The sequence below is a fragment of the Zosterops lateralis genome (genome assembly GCF_965231275.1).
Source record: "Zosterops lateralis genome assembly, chromosome: 2".
NCBI lineage: Eukaryota > Metazoa > Chordata > Aves > Passeriformes > Zosteropidae > Zosterops > Zosterops lateralis.
In genome coordinates, this window is record NC_139763.1 from 80104089 (window position 1) to 80125529 (window position 21441).

At 37.5% G+C, this 21441-nt stretch overlaps 1 protein-coding gene across 2 annotated transcripts in view; it reads left to right on the forward strand.

The window, feature by feature from the left end:
* The window catches only part of SLC36A4 (solute carrier family 36 member 4), an 85025-nt gene that overhangs the window by 9776 nt on the left and 53808 nt on the right, over positions 1-21441 (forward strand). The window contains exons 4-8 of one of the 2 annotated variants that reach the window (XM_083855949.1): positions 805-893; positions 2167-2262; positions 3451-3535; positions 12095-12328; positions 13036-13134. In XM_083855949.1, the coding sequence (XP_083712075.1) occupies positions 805-893; positions 2167-2262; positions 3451-3535; positions 12095-12328; positions 13036-13134 (603 nt within the window). The remainder of the gene's footprint in view (positions 1-804; positions 894-2166; positions 2263-3450; positions 3536-12094; positions 12329-13035; positions 13135-21441) is intronic. The other variant, XM_083855950.1, reaches the window with a different exon arrangement.

Below are 21441 nucleotides of genomic sequence, written 5' to 3' on the forward strand. Positions count from 1 at the left end.
TTGCATGAGTTGCATTTTTGCTTAGCCAAAGTATTTTTCTGGTCCAAATAAAAAGTTCTTCAGAAAAAAAGAAATATTTTTATTTATTCAGACTCCTGTGATGTCTCATGGGAATTGCTTTTATGGGGTTGTTTTACCTTTGTACAGACTTCTCTAGAGACAGATTGTATGTTTTAGGATGAAGCATCAGCTTCTAAAATCAATCTAGTGTTTCTGCAGAAATAGGATATGGTCCAGGTTGTTTATACCTGGTAACAAACAATGCATTTCTAGGCCAGGGAAAATTTAATCAAGTGAAATTTTCACCTTACTAAATAATGCTGTAATTCCACAGTATGGGTTGTTCAGTTTGAGAGTTAAAGTTACGTGTGTGTAAGGCAAGTTCCTTCTGTGAAAACTTCTGGTCAAGCTTCTATTCTGGAACAAATAATATAATTTGATAGTTATCTGTAACTTGTAACTTTCGCTGTCCTTGCCACTTTCGAGGGGTTCAAACCACTGAATTGTGCAGTATATGCAGTCTTCTTAACAAGTTTTTTTGGCAAGTGAAACAGTTAGAGGAGTGAAGTACTCATTTGGTACTTATGGCTTGATCACCCCTGAATAGCCTTCTCTTAACTAGTGAACTTAAACTGAGGGATGACATAAAAGAGCAGCAGCAGCACCCCACTGAGGGGGAAATTTTTTAAATTATTACTTTATTTGCTACAATGTGAAATTTTTTCATGTAAAGATTTTTCCCCAGCATATTTTCATGAAAATTTCTGTATCTCCTGTGTCGTCCCTCTTTTTTTCCAATACCAGGTTGGACCAATTAGCCTTGTGTTCATAGGATTGATATCTGTTCACTGTATGCACATCTTGGTACGTTGCAGCCACTATCTATGTCAGAGGTAAATGTGGAACTACTCATTCAGTTGCTGAATTTAAGTATTTTTTTTTTAATTCCTCTTTTCTGCTTGTGATTTTTGGTCTACAAAATAGTCTGGTGCTGTAGCAGTTTCTTCTATCAGTTTAGAATCTTCTTCTCAAATTCTTAGTGTGCATCTAATAATGATAGCTGTGCTTTGTGCAATGAGTTGAAAAAACCTATTTGTTCTCTGCTCATACACAAAACGAGTTTGGTTTAACTTGTGTTGCCCAGTACCTTCTTCCCTGCTGGCAAATAATCAGGTCTTTCTCATTGCAGCTTTAATTGCTTATTTTCAGTCCTTCTTATATTCATAGAGCTCCTGAGTCTTCATAGCTTTAAAAAATGTAAATCATTTATGAATACACAGTTTATAAGTACTTTATAGGAGTAAAAGATAAACTAAGAAATGCTGTTAATGTCTTTCGTGATTGTATGTGAGCTCTGTCTGAATTGCAGCAACTTGATTCTTTGAAGTTGTAGTGCTGAAGGAATGTGTTAAAATGATGTTATTGAGCAGGTAAATATTCCTCCAAGTGAGAAGTGTTGTATTGTGGGGAAGCAGTTATTCAGTTTTGACTGACAGAGTATTTTGATTAATAGTGACTTTCATTAAACATTTTTATTGTACTGTCAGGTGTTAAAGAGAAGCAGTGGGAGGGTCTCGTTTAAAAGTGCAATGAACTTTTGAACTGAGTAGAATCACAAAGCTATTTATGTTTCTGTAGCTGTTAAATCTATTTTACCAGATTAATATGATATTGTACTGTCAATGGACCCTGTCATTCCTGAATTTTTCCTCTGTAGTTTTGAATGGTCTTTAAAGTTGATGACCAAAATAAGATCATTGAATCAGTTGTGATTAACTGCTTGTGCAACAAGAGTTGAATTCTGTTTACGTTCTTTGTGAGTTTTAGATTTGAGATTAATTTCTTAAGCTCATATAACGAGAATATGATTTTGGAGTAGTTTATAAAAAAAACTCCCTTGTTTTATAAGAAACTGATTTAATGCTGTTGAGCAATGCTGTTGAAGCAATGCTGTGTTTCACATGCTTGCAGAGTGCTAAATAGCCCTTCCTGGGGTAAAGAAGCCCAAACCATACCTCTGAAATTCAACAACAGCAGAGTGTTGCCACAAGGTGACAACTTGTTATAATCATGGAAGGCCAACTGTATTTTCAAAGTAGGGTTCTAGGCCCTCATAACTATGAGGTAATACGGTAATGCTGTTTTTTCTTCACTATTTGATTTTAGGATGAAGAAGTCTTCCCTGGGGTATAGCGATACAGTTAGCTGTGCAATGGAAGTGGGATCCCTGCCTGCTCTTCAGAAACGAGCTTCTTGGGGCCGGTAAGTTTGAGCTAGAATTTAATAGAGGAAATTCATTTTTAAAAGTTAATGGGTACACTTGGCATGATTAGGAGATTTCCATTTTACTAAGATTTTACCTTCTTTAAAAATGCTTTTATGCAGTTTGATTTGTTATTTCCTGCTGCCAGCTGGTAGTGGTGAGATTGGAGGATGTCTGACTCTATTAGGCATTTCAATTTTCAGTTCTACAAGAGCTCTGAAGAAAAAGAATTCTGTTTAGTAATATAGGAAGAGATGTGTTATAACTAGAAATGCATTCTGTGTTGTCTAATGCAGTGAAGTAGTTTAAGTTTTCATTCCCTTTTCCCAACATTTCTCTACATTGCAGGTTGACACTGCAAATGTTAATTACTTCAATGTATGTATTCTGAGAGGAAGCAAAACAGTTATTGGGTTCCTGTTTAAATGTAACATATAAATAATGGAGAAATATTTGCTATTTTTGCAACAATGACATGAAGATAAAAATGGCTTGTTGTGTCTGTTATATATGTTACCCTCTTTTACAAAAAACACATCATTTTTGCTTTGCCATCTGTTGCTGTTTTTAGAGTTTATGGTATGACTGCATAGTAGTGAAATTGTGAATCTAAAACAGACATGTTGCTCAGCCTTAATTTAAAATGGCTTTTACCTCACTTGTGGAAGAATTTTTTTATATTCCTGTTACTTTCAAGGATGCAGCATCTTGCTAGTGAGCTAATGTTTTAAGATGTGTTGTGATGACTTCATAGGAGTGGAGTAGAGCTCAGTTAGAGGGAAAATTGGTTTGTTCTGATATATAATGGCAATTTTCTATTGCATCAAAGAGTTACAAGCCTCACATGGGCAATTGGATCTCCAGAGACTCTGTGCTGCTGGAAATCCATTCTCTGGGGCAGATCTTTGCTCTGTGCTTGACTCTAGCAGAGATTCATTAGAGTCTATCTTCAGGCTGCCATTGTGTGTCACCTTTTTCAAAAACAGTCTAAGCCACAGTGGTCTTTCAATCATCACCACCCTGTTTTGGCATAGTAGGAGCCTGCTCTGCACTGCTTGTGCGATTAATGTGGCATTTGAGTCTAGCATTTGGACTACTCTAAAAAGGAGCAGTAATTGCATATTAGGTAGCAATGGGATGATTGTGTGGCTCTTAAATATAATGTATGTTTGTTTTTTCTTCCTCAGGTGTGTTGTGGACTTTTTCCTAGTGATAACACAGCTAGGATTTTGTGGCGTTTATATTGTGTTCTTGGCAGAAAATGTGAAACAAGTGAGTAATGCTGCCATATGGAAGCAGTTATGGATTTAGATTCATTTTCCCTCACTTTTATTTCCTGTAAAGCTTTTGGTTAAAAGGGGCAGTGGACAAGGTGAGCTAAATTCAGATCTTGTGAAAGTGTATATTTCCTTCTGACTTGTTTGTTGAGTTTAAAAATTAAATATTAATTGTGGAAATTATGGAAAATGAGGCATAAAATGGTGTAAGAGCCAGTAGTCCCAGATATATATATATATATATATATATATATATATTTTTTTTTTTATTTTTATTTTTTTTTTTTTTTTTTTTTTTTTTTTTTTTTTTTTTTTTTTTTCCTAGGCTTTCTGCTGACTTCCTTTTTTTTCTCCCCAAACTCCTGGGTATATTTTATTTTTCTTCATGTAACTGGGTTTTTTTTTTTTTTTTTGCATCTTGTTTAGTCCTTTCTATTCACAGAATTCACTGTATCTAAATGAATCCTGATTTTTGTTCCAAAAAATGCCTGACACTGACATTTCTACAACTTCCTCAGTAGTCAGTTCCAATGCTTTCTTTATTTGTTAGACAGCTGCTTCTTTGTAGGAGCTTCAGATTTCTTACTGATATTGTAAGTTCTTTATTTCATGTTCTAGCTATAAGTAATTTATTCTTTTCTATTTGTGGATACCTTTTATATTTATGAATATTTTTATCCTGTCTCTCCTTTATCTTATAGAGGGGAGACAATCTTAAAATTGTTTTTGCTCTTCTGTGAATGCTTTGCATTTGGTCACATCTCTTTCTTTCAAGTTTTATCCCTGAAGTTTCTTAAGTCAACTAAATACTGCAAATAGATCACCACAACCACAAATGCTTTACACATCACAAGCAACCCAAATAAAACCCAACCACCCCTTTTCTTCCCTACAGCCATCCATCACTGACAAAAGCAAACAAAACCATTGCTGTCATTTCTGTGAGAGCTGCTCCTGCTTTTGTTCACCTGCTTTGTCTCTTGCTCTCCAGTCCTTCTGAGCTCTTTCTTGCAGGGGGATTCTGTTGATGGGGTCCTGGTGGGTGTTGGTCCTTCCTTGGGGCACACTTGGCATGTCAGTCAGCAGTTTGTGTGTCTGAGCACGTGGCCCATGGAGGGTCAGCCAGCATAGGATGGATGCTTCAGACACAGGCATGTTGAGCTTGTGGTGCTCTCTTCCATGAGCTTTTTAGGATTCCAGGACTCTAGCAATGTGCTCTGCTGTGTTTTCTGCTCAGAAGACTGGTTAGTCAGTTGTCATGAAGCTTAATGAGTCTGAATCTGGGCCTGTTATCCATACAAGCACAGGTGAGGCAGCACCTCGAGTTCTGTGTCCAGGTCTGGGCCCCTCACTTCAAGAAAGACATTGAGATGCTGGAGTGAGTCTGAACAGAGGCAGTGAATCTGGGGAAGAGCCTAGAGAGTAAGTCATATGAGCAGTGAGGGAGCTGAGGGTGTTAAACATGGAGAAAAGGAAGCTCAGGAGCTGGGTACTCTGTAATTTGTATGTTGTGAAGGAAAAAAAAAAATGTCCCAGCCTTTAAAACTACACTCCTACTGTCATAATCTGCCTCTAAAGCTAAAAATACTATATGATATCATTTTACTGGCCTTCTGAAATGAGATCTTTAATGCATGCTTTGTAATATAAGTTTAAATTAAAGCTTTTCTTATGAAATGCTTACCTGATCAACTGGTTATGTATGTGCTGTGGCCTTAGGCAAAATATGAGACTGAATACTTGCTGAACTTGGCTTTTGTAGATTTGGAGAAAAAGCCCCAAACCCTAAAATGTTTTTCAGGAAATTTTTACTTTCCTGAGGAAAAACTGAAAGCTCTTACAGGAAGACAACTGCTACAAAAGCAGTAGCTGCAGAGACCTGTAACACAGACCCTATGGATGGGTGGATTAAAGTCATTAGCAATTCAGAAGTTCCACTTCCAAATGTACTTAATTTGGACTGCCCTGTGCTTGCTCTTCTGTGAGGGAGAAGTCTGGTTTCTTCCTGGCAGCCTTCTATTGTAGAAATCAGTCCCGTAGAGGGCACCAAAGAACAAAAATTGGTGCAGCCTAAATCTAATGATTTGGGGTAATGAAAGGATGGGGAAAGTGAACAGAGGAAGTGGGAGGGCGGGAATGAGAGAACTAAGATAAAGGAAGAACATAGTAAAAATCTTAGTAATGGCACACCTTGAGCAGTACATCTGCATTATAATCTGTACTTTGCTGATCATATTTGCATGTTGGTGTGTGCAAATTAAACCCATCAAAACTGATGGGAACTTATACTGAGTTTTTCTGCATAACACTCGTGTTTCCCAGACACTGTGCTCCAAGACCCTATTTTCAGTTGTATTGAATAGCAAATCAAGCTTTTCCTAAGGAGTATTTTTCATGAGAACCAGAGAAGCTTAGACTGATGACAAAAGTTCTGGTTAACTCTGTCAGGATGTAATAAGAGGCTTATGGGTGAAAGTGTTTCAGACTGGAGAAGAACAGTAAAGCTGGAACAAAAATCTTGAGGGCTGACTGCAGCAAGGCTGGGGAAGGAACACACAGGAATAGGAAGAAGAACCTGTGCTCGAAAGAACATGGTCCCTTTTCATGCCATAGTTGCTTTGCATTTCCTGCTTGGACAGCAGAAGACCCTGTGTCAAGAGTCTTGGCATTTCTTAGAGTCATGGAATTGTGAAGGTTGGCTTTGCAAAGATTTTTATCAAGATCAACCAATACTGCCATGTTCATCAATAAACCATGTTCCTAAGTGCCACATCCATACATTTCTTGAACACTTAAAAGGGTGGTTATTCCAAGACTTTCCTAGACAACTTCTTCTGATGCCTGACCACCCTTTTTAATGAAGGAAAGTTTATCAGCTGTCTCATGTATATTTGCTGAGTTCTCTGGAAAAGTGTCCTCTTTCATTGTTTGCTGATAAAGCTAAGAAATGAAAAGACGTTCTTGCTTTTTGTGAGCATTTTTTTAGATCTTTAGCACTCTGAGGATGATCCATCAGTAGCATGCTGTGTAGTGGAATTCTGATTTTTTTTCCATTTTTGGGGGGAAAAGCCTCACAAAACTTTGGAAACCGTGCTTAGTCATAAAACTGGATGTGTTAAAGATGTTGCAAAGTACAGTATGTAATGAAGTGCCAGAACTAAATGAACTGTGAAACATTTATTTGGCTTGTTCATGCAAAATTACAGGGTTATAATATAGCCTTTTGTCTCTCTGATAACATACTGATTTTGTCACAGGTCTGGTCTTATGTATTGCCCTGGCTGTTGCTCTGAGCTGAGAAAGGAAGAAATTAGGAGGAACCAGTGAGTTCAAGGGCTGCTGTTTTGAGCTCACTAGATGTTGAAAAGTCCATAAAATTTGTAACAGAATGTGGTTTGGGATATAGGGGAGGAAACAGCGCTCTTAGTTGAAGAGACTAAGGAAATTGAATTATTTCTTGCTTCTGAGATAGTTCCTGTAAGAAGGAAGAGCATTCACTGGTTCAACAGAATTTTTTGCAGCCTCTCATTGTATGTTAGTTTTCTGAGTGGGGAAGGAACTTGGTATCTAGATTTGCACAAGTGTTTGATCTTCCTGGGTTCAGCTGAAGCTGATGAAAGCTATGCTTGGGCTGTGTAAATGAATGAAAAAAACTGTTTCAGACATCACACCAGCATGGTAAATTAATGCTTGAGTAATTGAAGGAACTCCTGATGAAATCTTGTGTGTGTAGACATCACTCTGCTTAGTGACTTCAGTGGCTACTTCCTTTCTAAAACTATAATGGTATTTCCTTGTGTGGTTTGGGGAAATGTTTGACACCAGATCATGTTGCTTTGTTTGGGACAAAGACAGTTACATAGAGTGTTGGCTGTTCTTCGCTCAGCATGACTCTCATATGCAGTAATGCACTAGCAGAGAGCAGCAGGAGATTGAAAGTGATTATTGTCCAGAACAGGAATCTGAGGTAATATTAGTTCTAATATTTAGGAGACTAGGTTAGATAGAAAGTACATCATAGTCCATCCTAACACTATCAGCAGTAGATTTGCATGTGTCCTGGGTTGCAGTGTAGGATGTACACAAAGTATTTATTCTGTCACCATCTTCATGAACTGTTAAACCAAGTGGGGCAGTGTTCTCCCCAGGCCCCCTGCCTTTGGGCTGTCTTCTGTTAATGACCCATCAATGCCTTGCCCATGACTCACAGGTAACTCCCTCCAGGGGTTATCTCTGTTTAATGGGCCATCAAGGACCCACTTCACACTCATCATCCCATTGTGAGATGCTCCGCCCAGGGGGAGGAGCCAAGCATTCCCACCTGGATATAAGCTGGGATTTGGGATAGTACAAGCAGCCCTTACCTACTGGATTCCCAGAGGAGCAGAGCTACCAGACCTTTCTACAGGATCACTGCTTCAGGAAGAGCACCTCATCTGGACTGCTTCCACCATCCTGCTCAGGTTATATTCTGACTCTGTCAGTGGTCCTTTCTGTTACTACATTTACTTTATTTTTACCTTTTTACCTTTCTTTTTATTAAATTGTATTTCTGATTTGGAGCCTCTCACTTGTTTTGCTTTCAAACCATGACAGCATGAAATGAAACAGCACTTGAAAAAGTTATTTTGATACTTTTGTAATAGTTTTAAGTATTGTCGGATCAATTTTTAAAAGCAAAATTTAGGAAAACACTTTCAAAGTCATGGTAATGTTAGGCCTCACCTGAAAAAGTCAATATAATGTCATCTTCATTAGAGTTGTCCTTTGCTACTCTGCTGTCAGATCTCCCACAGCCAGTTGCTCCGTTTTAAGAGGGAGAGTAGTGATCCTTACTTACTGTAACTTTTGCATTTTACTTTCCGACTCAGTAACTTGTCAGTAACTCGTGCCTGTTTGTTTAGTTCTCCTACAAGATTAACCCTTGCTGGATCTTATCTGATCTGCCTCTTCTGAGTTAATGTATAGGATCCCTATTTTGTCACATCTCAAAATCTACCTTTGCAGGATATTTTCTCTGGTCTTGCCTAAGCCTATAAGTGGTACTGCTCTGACTGGTGTTGTTGAAGCTGCTGTCTTGATACAACGTTGATTTAAAGGAATAAATGTCCACAAAAGGGAATAAACTGTGTCATTCTGTGCATTTTTATCAGTATAACTGTGTCCATGAGTCTAAATTTGTACATGATGAGAAAGCACTAGATGCCACTTTGAATTTAGCAAGTTTTTCTGTGCTGTCTCTGACCATATATTTGTATCCAAGTAAGGTTGTTATGGGATGGATGGATGGATGGATGGATGGATGGATGGATGGATGGTTGGATGGACAACTAGCGGGGGGTGAAAAAAAAGGCTGTTTGTATGGTCAGATTCAGAGGGTAGTGGTCATGATCAAGAGCTGGCAATTTGCCCTGAAAGCAGCAGCATCCTCAGTTGTATGAACAGAAGAATTGCTGGTAGATGGAGGGAAGTGATTGTCATCCTTCACTTCCCATTTGTTAGACCATATCTAGCACACTCTGCTGTTTTGTTATCCTCAATACTGGAATGTCATTGACAGGCTGAAAAGAGTTTAGGGGAGCCTGCTGAAATGATTTGGGCTGAAGCACTTGTCCTGTGAGGGCTGGGGTAACTGGGCTTGTTCAACTTGGGCAAGTGGCTTTTGGAGGACTTAGAAGCAGTGAGGACTGCAAAGTGCTTGTCTAGAAAATGAAGTCAAGTTCTGTACTTGGTGAGGTCAAATGGGAGGACAAGAGAAAGTTGTCAAAAAACATACAAGAAGTAGGTGCTTTTCCTATCTCAGACTAAAGATAACTGACTGCAAATATGGTTAATGCAGAATAATAATCTGTACTGAGCAGGTTCATAATTTCGTCATTTGTATCTTCATTATTTTTTTCCTCTTCCAGGTAGAATGTCTTTGATGCCCTGATTTCTTTCTTTAACTGTATTCAAGGACGTGCTGCAGGCTCCTGCAAGTCACAAAGTTTTTGAGAATCTGTTTGACCTCCATTTTCTTCTCCAGTGAATTCTGGAGCAGGGCACAATGTAGGGAGAAGGGTTAGCATGCTTACTATATTATAAAGCAAGTTATAGTGTTGTGGTTTATTGCAGGAATATAACTCATATCTGAAAGGTGCAAATAGGAGGTGGGAAGGCAGGGCCGGGGAGTCACAGTCTGAGAATTTTAGTCAGCTGTGTTTTGCTGATTGTGCATCCATATCCATTCACCTGATGAATGTGGAGGGTTTGTGTGTAGCTGTAGTATGTTCTTTCCCTTTGCTTTCCTCCGTACTCTTGTGAAAGTAAAAGGCAGATAATTCTAAGGGATATTTTGTATCGCTCCACTTACGTAACACATTGTGGAGATGTGATCTCAGCACACTCATCATCAGGGTAGCTGATCACAGTAGGCCAAAATTTGAATAGAATTTTACAGAGTATTGTACATTGCATTTTCCAGCTATATTAGCCAGTAAACTCCAGTTGAATGTCTATTTAGAATTTGATGGTGGTAATAGGGAAAAAATATTTCTGACTTCAGGCACTTTCTAATGGGGTTTATGTGTACTAAGGGAATACCTCTGTCTTTAAGAGAAGACTGAAATGTTTGAATGCTTGAAATTATTTGAGTAGAAGCTGGTTGATACTGTGGTATTATAAAAATGTATTGTAGAACCTGACCTGTATCTTGCCTGCTAGTTTCTTGTTTGATTTGGTTTTTTTTAAGGAAAAAATGTTTTAATTTTTTTCTAATAGCTCATCAGGCTACAGATATTTGTATAAACTGAAGATATGCTGGGCTAAATATTTAGTGTAGCAGAGAGTTTATGTGCTCAAATCATTTTGTGATTCTTAGAAGCTCTTTCACATGTCCTTGTGTGCAGAGCAGCTCTGGCTACCTGCAAATGTATGCAAGCAAGTAAACACACAAGACCTGTTAAAGTGAAAGGCCTAAAGTGCTTGTTCTGTATTTCTGTTTTAAATATGGTGGGAAAGCAGGAAACTTCCACAGAGAGCTTTACTTCATGTAGCATTAGGGAAGTAATTTGGTTAAGTGTTTGACTTACTGCTTGGCAAAATCGAGTTACTGTAGCTGTGTGAATTCAATTCTAAATGTAATTAGAACTTCTTTGGAGCTTTCTAAAAATGGTGTTGTAATGAAAACCAACAGATGTTAAATGTCTTGCAAGTGACACTTCAGATTCTTGCAAGGTAGAAAACCATCAGTGTTTCCATAATGACCAGTGATGTTTTCATATAAAGTGAGATTTCTGGAAAACATGTGGTTGCCGGATTGTATCATTTAGCTTTCCTCTTTTCATTGTGGAAGAAAAAAAAAATAATACAGTGCTTTTGGTTACAGACAGAATAGTTTTAAGTTAATTCTCTCTTCCTGAATTTGTGTATCATTTGAAACAATGGAAATGAAGAGAGTTTTTTCAGTTATGTATCTGTTTAGCATTTTTGTTTGTCTCTGTGCTATAAGGAATTGTTATTTCACTGTTTAGGTATGTTTTTGTAGTCATCAAGCCAAAGGCTTTATGCAGCATAAATAGATTAAGTGCAGTCATAGGCTAATTTGTAAGATGGTGAATGCAGTGGTAAAGAAGGAAAGGATACCTAAGGGAAACAGCATGATGAGAGTTAAAACAAATTGAACTATTCTCATTTTGCAGCAGGCAGAATAACCACCAGCTCTGGATGTTTTGATTCTGGTGTGTGCACAGCACAGATGGCTGTGTACATTTCCACAAAACAAAGTTTTGGCAGTTGCAGCCGTGCTGACTTTTTCCCAAAAGGAGCAACGAGAGTCATGAATAGTCCCAAACTCAATCTTCTGATTTGCACTACAGGCAACTATTGTAATGATATGTACAAAAACCTAATGCACTTTCACACTGTGTACTACTTTTCATTTATAGGCGTTAATTTGTAAAAGTTTGTTAGATACAGGACTCTCGATTCTGTTGGAACTCATGGTTTTTAAAATTGAGTTAACGTATATTAATAAAAAAGTGAAGAGTGAAAAGAATTCATTTGAACTAACTGAAAGGCACATGTTCATATTCCAGCATTACTTTGTATGTGTGCTGGACGTACATGCTATGACGTGCATGGTGAAAGCATAAGGTTGTTAGGCACTGAACTCAGGTGCAATAGCATTTTATCATCTTAGCCCTTTACCCTCCCTAGGAAAATTTACACTCTTAAGATTTAGGCCCAGATCTGTCTTCCTTCCGGTTTACAAAACTCTCCCTTTCTGAGAGGATTCTGGTCTAAACTGCATGTGTGAATTTCCTCTTTAGTCAGTGGTGGGATAATGATGCTTTCAAGCCCTGATTTCATCATTTGCCTTAAGTATGAAACACTTGCTGGAAGTGCCTTGTCTTCCTCTCTGCACTGAGAGTACATGTACAGGGATCTCAAAATTCCTGTCACTCACCAGGTGAAGCAGAGAGACAAACTTCCCTATAGGAAAACAGCAATGTGACCATATACTCGCTGCTACCACTGTTTAACGTGTTGGTTTTGTTTGTTTGTTTTAATAAAGGTCCATGAAGGATTCTTGGAAAGTAAGCTTGCTCCTATGCCCATGAACGTTAGTGCCACTAGCAGTTCCTCTGAGAAAAGGAGTACTGATTTACGAATATACATGCTGTGCTTCCTGCCATTCCTGGTCCTCCTGGTCTTCATTCGTGACCTTAAGAGCATGTCCTTGCTTTCACTGCTTGCCAATCTGTCCATGGCTGTCAGCCTGGTGATTATTTACCAGTATATTGTTAGAGTGAGTATAAAAAAGTTTATTATCTGTTTTTTTTTTTCAGTGTGGCAAGTTATGTTTGTTGAATGTGGCAGTGGGTTTCTGATAGATATATACTGACTGACAATTTCTGAAAGGTAGTGTTATCTTGTATTTGAGGCATCTTAATTTAAGATAAGAAAAATGTGTATTTTGATGAGTGGGAAGTGGAGCATGCGATAAAAGGCAATGAGAGAAATAGACTGGACAAGGAAACAGGAGAAGTTAGGAAAAAAAAGTGGATAAGGTAGTAATTAATCATTCTGCACAACTTTGGCTTGCATTAAAGAGATGTTCTTTTAGTGTCCCTTGTGGTTATGAAGAATATCTATGCAGTATGAAAGCAGGTTAGAAAGAGCAGTACACTAAGAAGTTTGCAGGAGATAAGACATGAGATGTGCACTTTCCCTTCTGTTTTAATTGATTCTCCCTTATACACACTAATGTGATACTTTAAATGTGAAAATTTCTAGTGACAGTGGTAGAACCTAGAATAAATACATCTGCAAGTTTCTGTGTGGGAAGGTGGCTATAAATGTGTATAAAGGACTATGTTTGAGAGGAAAACCAGGGATTGTAAATAGCAGCATATACACAACTTTCAATGTGTACTGCCTTTCCTTTCATATAACATAATGATTCAATCAAAATTGTAGAAGAGCTAATGCACTGTTTTGCTTTGTTTTCTTCAGGATCTAGCAGATCCTCGGAAACTGCCTCCTGTGGTTGGCTGGAAGAAATACCCACTGTTTTTTGGGACTGCAGTATTTGCTTTTGAAGGGATTGGTGTGGTAAGCGCTTTTTACCGAGTCTTCAAAATCATTGGTTCTGTGCTGGGGATACAGGCAGTTTTACTCCTGTTGTTATTTTGTTGGTTTTGTTGAAGCACTGATCTCCTGTGTCAGTACAAAAAGGATTAATTTGTCTCGTCAAATAAGGTGAAAGTTGTGGACACATCCCCATCACTTGGATGCTTAACCCTGTCCCAAATTGCAAAAATGCCTTTAATTTGAAATAGCTAGTGTCAGGAAAATCCACAAACACCTGAGGTTTATGTCCAAAAAGGAGACAGAGAAGTCCTGCAACTTTATTTATTTATTTATTTATTTATACGGCCTTCCTGAACTGCCTACCATATATTGCCCCCTTGAACCTACTATTTTACCCCAAAGTTCAGAAGTTCAGGCTTGTGCAGTCCTAGTTGGTTGTTTCAGGAACCAAACTGTCTGGGCTCTGCAGCAAACCTGCTGCCCAGGGTTAGTAGAGACATTGAGATCCATTTCAAAGATGTTAACCCCCATACTTTCACCCATCAAATTATTTGCAAAGACATTAGCCTTCCTCTCGTTAGTTAACCACTTTTGTTCCACATGATGGATTTTAAAAAGTACCTAAAGAGGCTTCTGGGAGTGGTAGGCCATAAATTGTTGGGAAATTACTGTATATGCTTTATTTGTTATATATTTACATACTTACACAAGTGTTATGCTTGAAGTGTATGCTTAAAATTAAAAAAAACCAGCCAACCCCTTCTTCTGTCCCCACCCATCCCCTAAAAAAACCCCCAAACAAACAACTCCAAAGCAGCATGCAATTAATCTGAAATGATTGTCTGTCATTCACATAACACAGAAGATTTCCAATTCTGTTTTCTTTTTTGGATTTGTTAGATCTGACTTAAACCAGATTATTTTACCTTGCTGCTGTGTTATCAGTGCCAGAAGAGCCGAATAGGAAAAACTTTTAAATTATGTTACAGAAGTGTGTTTTCAAACTGTTTTCCACTGATTCTCACAACTGATGGATTCAGAGGTTTAGCTACCATATATCTGAGTGGATTTGAATATCTTTCCTTTTGTCATCTGGAAGTTTCGTTATATGAAATCAGCTGTTTGTCTGAGATTATTTGATGCCTACAGGCCTTGGCCAAAGAATCAGAGTGGACAGCACTAAGCTTGTTACTTTTAGGTTATACAGTCTGCCTGGGACAGACTGCACTTGCTGTGTGTGTCGTGCACAGTAGATCTGCTGCATGTCCCCATTGTATCAGGTTTGCTCATGTGCTGCATAGCACACAGGTATTTGTACCCAGGGAATCCCAAGCGAGAGTCCAGTAAACCTCAGGAAGGTGATGAAGGCTGATCATTCCGTAGCAGTAGTTTATTGAATTAATAGGTAGGCAATTGGTTTATGGTAATTATTTTCAAGCATATTAGATCCCAAATTAGGCATCTCCTTAAATCTACATCAGTAGTAGTTGCAGCATTGACTTCTGATGAAAACCTTTTAAAGAATTGCCCAGAGCATTTGCTCGTTTGACTCCCTGGTTGTTACTGAGGACAACTGTAAGAATTCCAGATTATTTTCTCTCTTTTATTCAAGAGCTTGATGATGTAGGGTTTATTCTATTTGTACCTATTTACATTTGTAAAATGTAAAAATACTACTTTATATTATTAGATATTAGCATTATATAGGTATTGCATGTATTTCTGCATAGGCTGTCTGTATTTTTTACTTGGTCATAATTTACTCCCTGTTCAGAGCAAATGGAAAGCATGGTTTTCACCTTGTTATTAATTTTTGCAAACTAATTAAATGTTTTTATTTATTATGGTTCAATACACTTTATGTGTGTGCTTACATTATACAAAACCATTAATATAACTTGCCTACCTTTACAAACTGAAAAGAAAGTGCAAATCTATAGCTTAATGTCTGTTCCTTATATGCAGAATGATATTATGATGTCCCTGCCTCTCAGGGATATTTTGGGCATGCAGAATGTTTGCTGTGCATACTTATGCTGTATTTACATGCACTATAGAGAAGATTTGAAGAAAAAATTATGTCATATATTGGAGTGATCAGAACTAAACAAAGTTGTTGAAGCATGAAGTAAAAAAAAAAAAAGATAAGTGAAGCAAAGCCAGACAAGATATTTCCTCTTTACATAATTAATATTTCATATCATTATTGTTGAATTATTTAATTGATAACTAGTTATTACAGCTCAGGAAGCTACTATCATAAACCTGTTGTGTAGTTGATGTGTGGTAACTTTGTACCCCATCTTACTGTTGTTCCTATATCCGTGTGGTTGAGTTGTTCTGGTAAGGAAAAATAAAAGCTCCATTTAATTAGATTGGCTCCTTAGTCTACTGTCTGACTGCAGGCATTTAAAATGGATTTACGTAATCTTGGTCTTGATTTTAGAGACTTGATTTTAGTTTCTGTTCTGGAATGTCTTGCAAATATCTCATATTACTGTGAAACTGTCTGAACATGACATTATAAACAGAAGCCTTAAGGTCTTAATTCTCAGAAAAGTTGATTTTGATTGCTTAGTTTTATACAATCAGTTGGCCTGGAACAGTTATGAGGTCTCATTTTCCTTTTCCTTGAATCTGAATGTGTGTAATGCCAATTCTCATCTTGAGAGCTGCCAGATTACTGGGTGTTATGAAAAGGGACCATAAAATTCTGAGGTTTTGGGCTGATGCGGTCATCTTAAGCAGAACCTGACAAGAGAGGAAAACTGCCCTCAGTGTGTTTGTTTGGGGTTTTTTTCATCCCCTTGTTCCAAAATGTATATATTTATTTTTTTTTTCCTCTGGTTTAGCACTTGTAATCACCTAAAATATGACTACAGTTCATTAGTAACTAGTACAAATTAGTAACACCAATAAAACAGAGGACCTGTTCACTAAATGGAACGTGTTTCAGAGAGCTGTAATGATTCAGCAGATTCCTACTAGAATTTTCTTTTTGATCTGGAGAGACCATGTTTGTCTTATAGACAGTGAGCATATGAACACGGGTTTTGGTTAAAATCTATCATTAGCTTAGGACTGATTAACTGTCATAGTGATATAAGAAAATCAGCAATATGGAATTTGGAATATTGTTGCTTTGGCTAAGTCGATCCCTAAATAAATAGACTTGAGGAACCTCAGTTTTACTGACTTGAGTCTGTAATAACTCAAAGGGGGCTATTTATAATTGAAATACAGAATCTGAAAGAAACCAAGCTGGTACCTAGAAAGTAGCACTTGGGTAACATTAAGAGCTAGTTTAAACATTTCATCAGCCAGTGTTGTAAAACTATTTTGATATATTTTTCATTAAAATAAAAACAATTAATATGATGAATTGATGATATTAATATGATGAATGGAGCTGTTCATATCTGCCTGTGTGATCAGTCTAGACTCTTATTTGATGGCAGGTTTGAACAATTCTGTAATTTTGCTAAAGTCCAGGCAAGTTGTTTTTTTCTTACTACAATTGCTGTAGCAGAAATAAGGTTAGTGTTATTGAAGTGTTGATTAATGTTAATTCATGCTACACTCAGAGTGATGCTTGTAACAGCATTAAGAAGTGCTGCAGTCAGTTGCTTGTGCTATTCATTTAGTTGCTGCCTCTTAGAGATGTCTGTTAGAAACAGGGTTACTGCAGATTGCTCTAAGGTTGCTGCTGCAAATGGTGGCTGCCTTGACAGCTGGGTAGAGATTATTACTGTGTGGGAGCAGAAGAAGTTGGCAGCAGGGGCACCCTGTGACCCCGAGTTAGCAAATAGCAGCTGAGAGCTCAGTACTGTCAGTCTCGGGGTTACCATTCATAGTGTTGAGAGTTGCTTTGGGATTTCAACACTTGTAAGTTTAGCTTTTAAGATCATCGGGGTGACTTTGTGAAAATTCTGCTGACTAGTTGGCATCAGTTCAGTTTGTGGAACAGCAGTGGCAACAGAAATGCAGTACTCTTAAGGGGATGCAACAAACCATGTAAGATACTTGGTTTTGTTTAAGCTTTCAAGTGAAGATTTCTCTTCAGTGGGCAGAAAGTTGATTCGGAAGTGCAGAAAATATGTGTTCAGCCCTCAGTGAACCTTTTTGAATACAGGACTGTGCTGGGGGTGGGAGATTCTGCAGCTGCAGCTTTCCCTCTGTAATTTGGTTCTCTCTGGCTGTGGGTTCCCTGTGCCAGATGATGCTGCCTGGCAAATCACGGGGCTGGTGTTCAGGCCACAGTACAGAAGAGAGTACCAATGCTACTTCTTGAATACAAGGAGCTGTTGTATTCTGATGTAGTAGAGTGAAGGTGTCTTTCACAGAACATGTAACTTTATTTTGTAATAACCATGTTTGAGTGGCTCTTTCATATGCCAAAGGTGAGCAGGCCTGGTTTTAAAATTAATGTGAAGTTTTGTTACTGAATTAAAAGTAACTTCAGACTAAGTTTGCCCAAAATGAAGTTAAGAGTCTTGAACGCCCTTTTTAGAAGGGTGTAAACCAATGCCTTCAGGCTTGGCTCTGTCTGTAGCATTGCCATGTGCAGGTAATAGCTTTGCATAATATTGTGCTTATGTAATACCAGTTACACCTAATGAATATTTTGCATCAAAAGTCTGGTTAGGTTTCTTGTTCTAGATATAAAAATACAAATCCAAATGTGGAAGTGATATTTTATAATAAGCTTCAGGAGGAAGAAGCAAGCAATAGAATCATAACATTTAAACAAGAAATATAATTTTCCTTCTCCATTACTTATAAATATGCTAAGTTAACTACAGTTTTTACAACTGAGTATGATTTTTTCCCTCCTGTTGAGTCCTGCAGACAGATTAGCTTAGTGAAGAGAAAAACATTACTTTCCAACATTAATTTCAGGTTTGGAAAATAAGACTTCTTATATTTTTGCCTATTACTTGAAGATGTCTATTCAAACTGCTTTTGAACTTGGATATCACAGCTTTGCAGCTGAAGATAGGGTAGTATTTGTATACTAGAAGACGGGCTCTGGAATCACATTAGGCAGCAGCTAACCAATTCCAGAAGATTTAAAAAGAGAAAACTAAGTGGATTATCATTTTAAAATGTCATTATTTGGATTTTGAAAGTAATGCAGATGAGCTTGTTAGGCCTGTGGCTTTGAGATAAAAGCCTCTCATTGTCAAAAACTCTTTTGACAGATTAGTATTGCCCTTAAAAAAAAAAAAAAAAAAGAAACCCAATGGCATGCTTCCCTTGTCCTTAAGAGCAGACTGTATTTGTCAGAAGCAGACGTTTAACAGGTGACATGACATCATCTAAATCTCCTTGAGGCATCGGCTTTTTGGACCAAGGTATATCAATTCCATTACTGTTGTTTTTGCAATGATGCAAAAGCTTGTATCTTCAAAATATGAAAGGTATGAAGATGTTCTCTGAGGATGTTTTTGTATTTGGACAAGCAAGTGTAGCTGACTGGATTTGATGACTGTGGAGATGACCTTCTACTAAATGTACATAGTAAATGTGGACTTTATATGTTATGTCAGCAAGAAGTATGTTGTAGCTACTGTGCCAAATCAGAAAACAATTATGAGCAAATATGTTAGAAGCAGAGAATGTTGTTAGATAGGGAACATAAAAGGATGTTGTATCAGAAACTGTAAAAAAATTGCACCTGCCCAATTCAGAATAATGTTGATAAAATACCAGACAACTTGGTATCAACTCTTTATCAAGTTAAATATTCTTTACCAGTAATCTGCACTTCCTGAGAATGGAGAAACTTGCTTTCACCCTGGAGAACCATTTGTTTGTACATACTGTACTTTTATTACTTCCTATTTTAAAGGCAATTCTTAATAACACAAACAGAAGGCCCCTAGGATAACTTTGTTTCAGGCAGCGTCCCACACACACACTTGCGCCATTCAAATGTTTCTTTTTACTTAAAAAACCTAGAACACACTGCATTTACACAATCACAGAACAAAGGTATTTTAAGTTTCATGCTAACTTGCCTGAAACTTTTCTTAAGCATTATGTGGTTGGTGACTTTGGAGAAGGGGGCAAAGAGCAAGAGTGACAGAGTGCCAAGCTGTTGTGCTCTGCCTTGCCAGCTTATGGGAGGTGGGCTTTGGGGTCTGAGACACAGCTTTAATGAGCTAGAGAAGCTAATTTTCCCTTTAGATGTGACCTTGTCTTAGATGGAAGACTTGTCTGCCTTGATTATACATGCAATAGAGGCAGAGTGGTGCAGATTCTACTTACATTGATATTACGTATGATTAAGAAGCACAGTTAAATAATTTCAGGCAGCAATATTTACTCAGTTTATTTTGCTTTTTTGGAGCCAGATTTTTTGTTCCCCATGCCCATCATTATGGAAGTCTTCTAAACTGCAGTTGTTTTGAATGTAGTTGTGATGGTTGGGTAAGATTTCCTTTCTGTTATGTCCTGAGTGAGTATTTACTTGCAGTGTATGGAATTATCAAAATATTAAATAAATGTAATCACCTACTGATAAATAAACTCTTGAACATAATAAAGGAAAAAAAACAAATCCCTGGAGAAAATGCAAGGTTTAGATGGTAAGCTAAGTAAGATTTACACAATTCCTTCAAGCATTGTTAAATCAAGGCCATCAGAATAGGGCAGTAGATTGGGTTTGGGTTTTTTTTGTGTAGGTGAGTAATTCTTTTTCCTGGTGAAACAAGTGGAAAGGGGGTTTATTGGAATCTGAGGAGATTGGTTTTTGGAGTGATTGGAATTGCTCGGCGGATTTCAGAAGGTAGTGTGTTCTGTAGTGAGAACTTGTCTTCTGGATTTATTTATTTCATATAAAACTTTTACTATAAAAATTGATGTACAGTCACCATTTGGCTTGCATTTTTCCTTGGGTAATAGTAGCTGCCCTTTTGTTTGCAGTCACGAGGGATCTGTTAAGGAAAATTGGATTGTTTATTGTACGTGTTGCAAATAGTAATGTTCTGTGGCTTACTAAAGAGAGTGAGCTTTAAAAATGTATCTAAAAGTGATGAAATAGAAGCCTGTTGCTCAGAATATTGCATAGGCCTTTTCTGTGCAGTGCAAGAGATGATGCACTAGGACAGGCAAGCAAACATGGCAATGTAATAATGATGTCTGTTGTTATTATTCTTTTACTTGATGTAACTATACTTTTTCTGCAGACAGTTGCCCTGTGGGCTGTGTGGTTGTGAATGCACCTTTCAGTGAGCAGATGGATTCATTGGTACCTTCTGCAGACAAGAAGGAATGGGCCAGGCCTGGGTTGCATTGGTTTGATAAGGATTGAATGCTTTGTCTTTGGAGATTAGGCAGTAAAATTTGGGTTTACATATCTTGAATATCTTTGATACCTTTTTTGCTTTGGCTGAACAGAGCTTTATTTTGCTGCTGTAGGGCATGATTAGAAATGGAGATTTTTTTTCCTTGAATAAACTGATATATATATATTCGCTTTAATTTGCCAGAATTCTTGAGTTGTCTCTGGCTTAAGCCAGTCAAAACTTCTGTATAGCTGTCTACCTGAAATACTTATTTTAAAAGTTCAGGGAATAAAAGATGGCCATTTTAGTGGGATTTGCTGAGAAATGGAAAGTTGGCTATATGTATTTAAACATTAAGCATGTCTGCTCTTAAGCTATCCATTACAATATTAGCTTTCAGTGGCTATAAAAATTAAATAAAAGTTTATAAGTTTATCTGACTGCCTGCAGGTCGAATTGTCTTGTGGTGGTTGTTTTTGGTGGTGTGGTTTTTTTTTTTTTTTTTTTTTTTGTGCGGTTATATGAAAAGTACAGTAGAGGTTTCTAATTAAAATTAGGCAGTCCCCTGTAGCTTATTTGCAGGAAGGCGGTGAGTGTAGCAGGATATTCAAGGCAAGGGATGAGGAGGCAATACTTCAAGCAGCTTGAAATGAAGGGGAAAGCACTTTGCATAATGGATGATATCAGATTAGCCAGGTTATTTCAAACATTCAGTTATGATTCTTTGCCAGTTAATTATGTGTACTTCTGAATTTATTTGGTGGATGAAAGCAAGATGTACTGTGTTTGTTTTGCAATTTTAAGAAATGAAAGGTTGATTGAAACTAAAAGAACCTGGTATTAAGTTTCAAGGAGTATAATAGTAGTGATATGTGCAAATGTTTCAAAAATTATAGGAAAAAGTATGTGAAGCAGGTGACAGAGAAAAATGATAGACAGTTTTTTCAGTGAGGAGGGGGGGAAAAAAAGGATGGAAATTGAGAAACTATGAAGAGAATAAAGCTTAGTCTAAAATACCTGATTTCATAGGTGTTTAGGG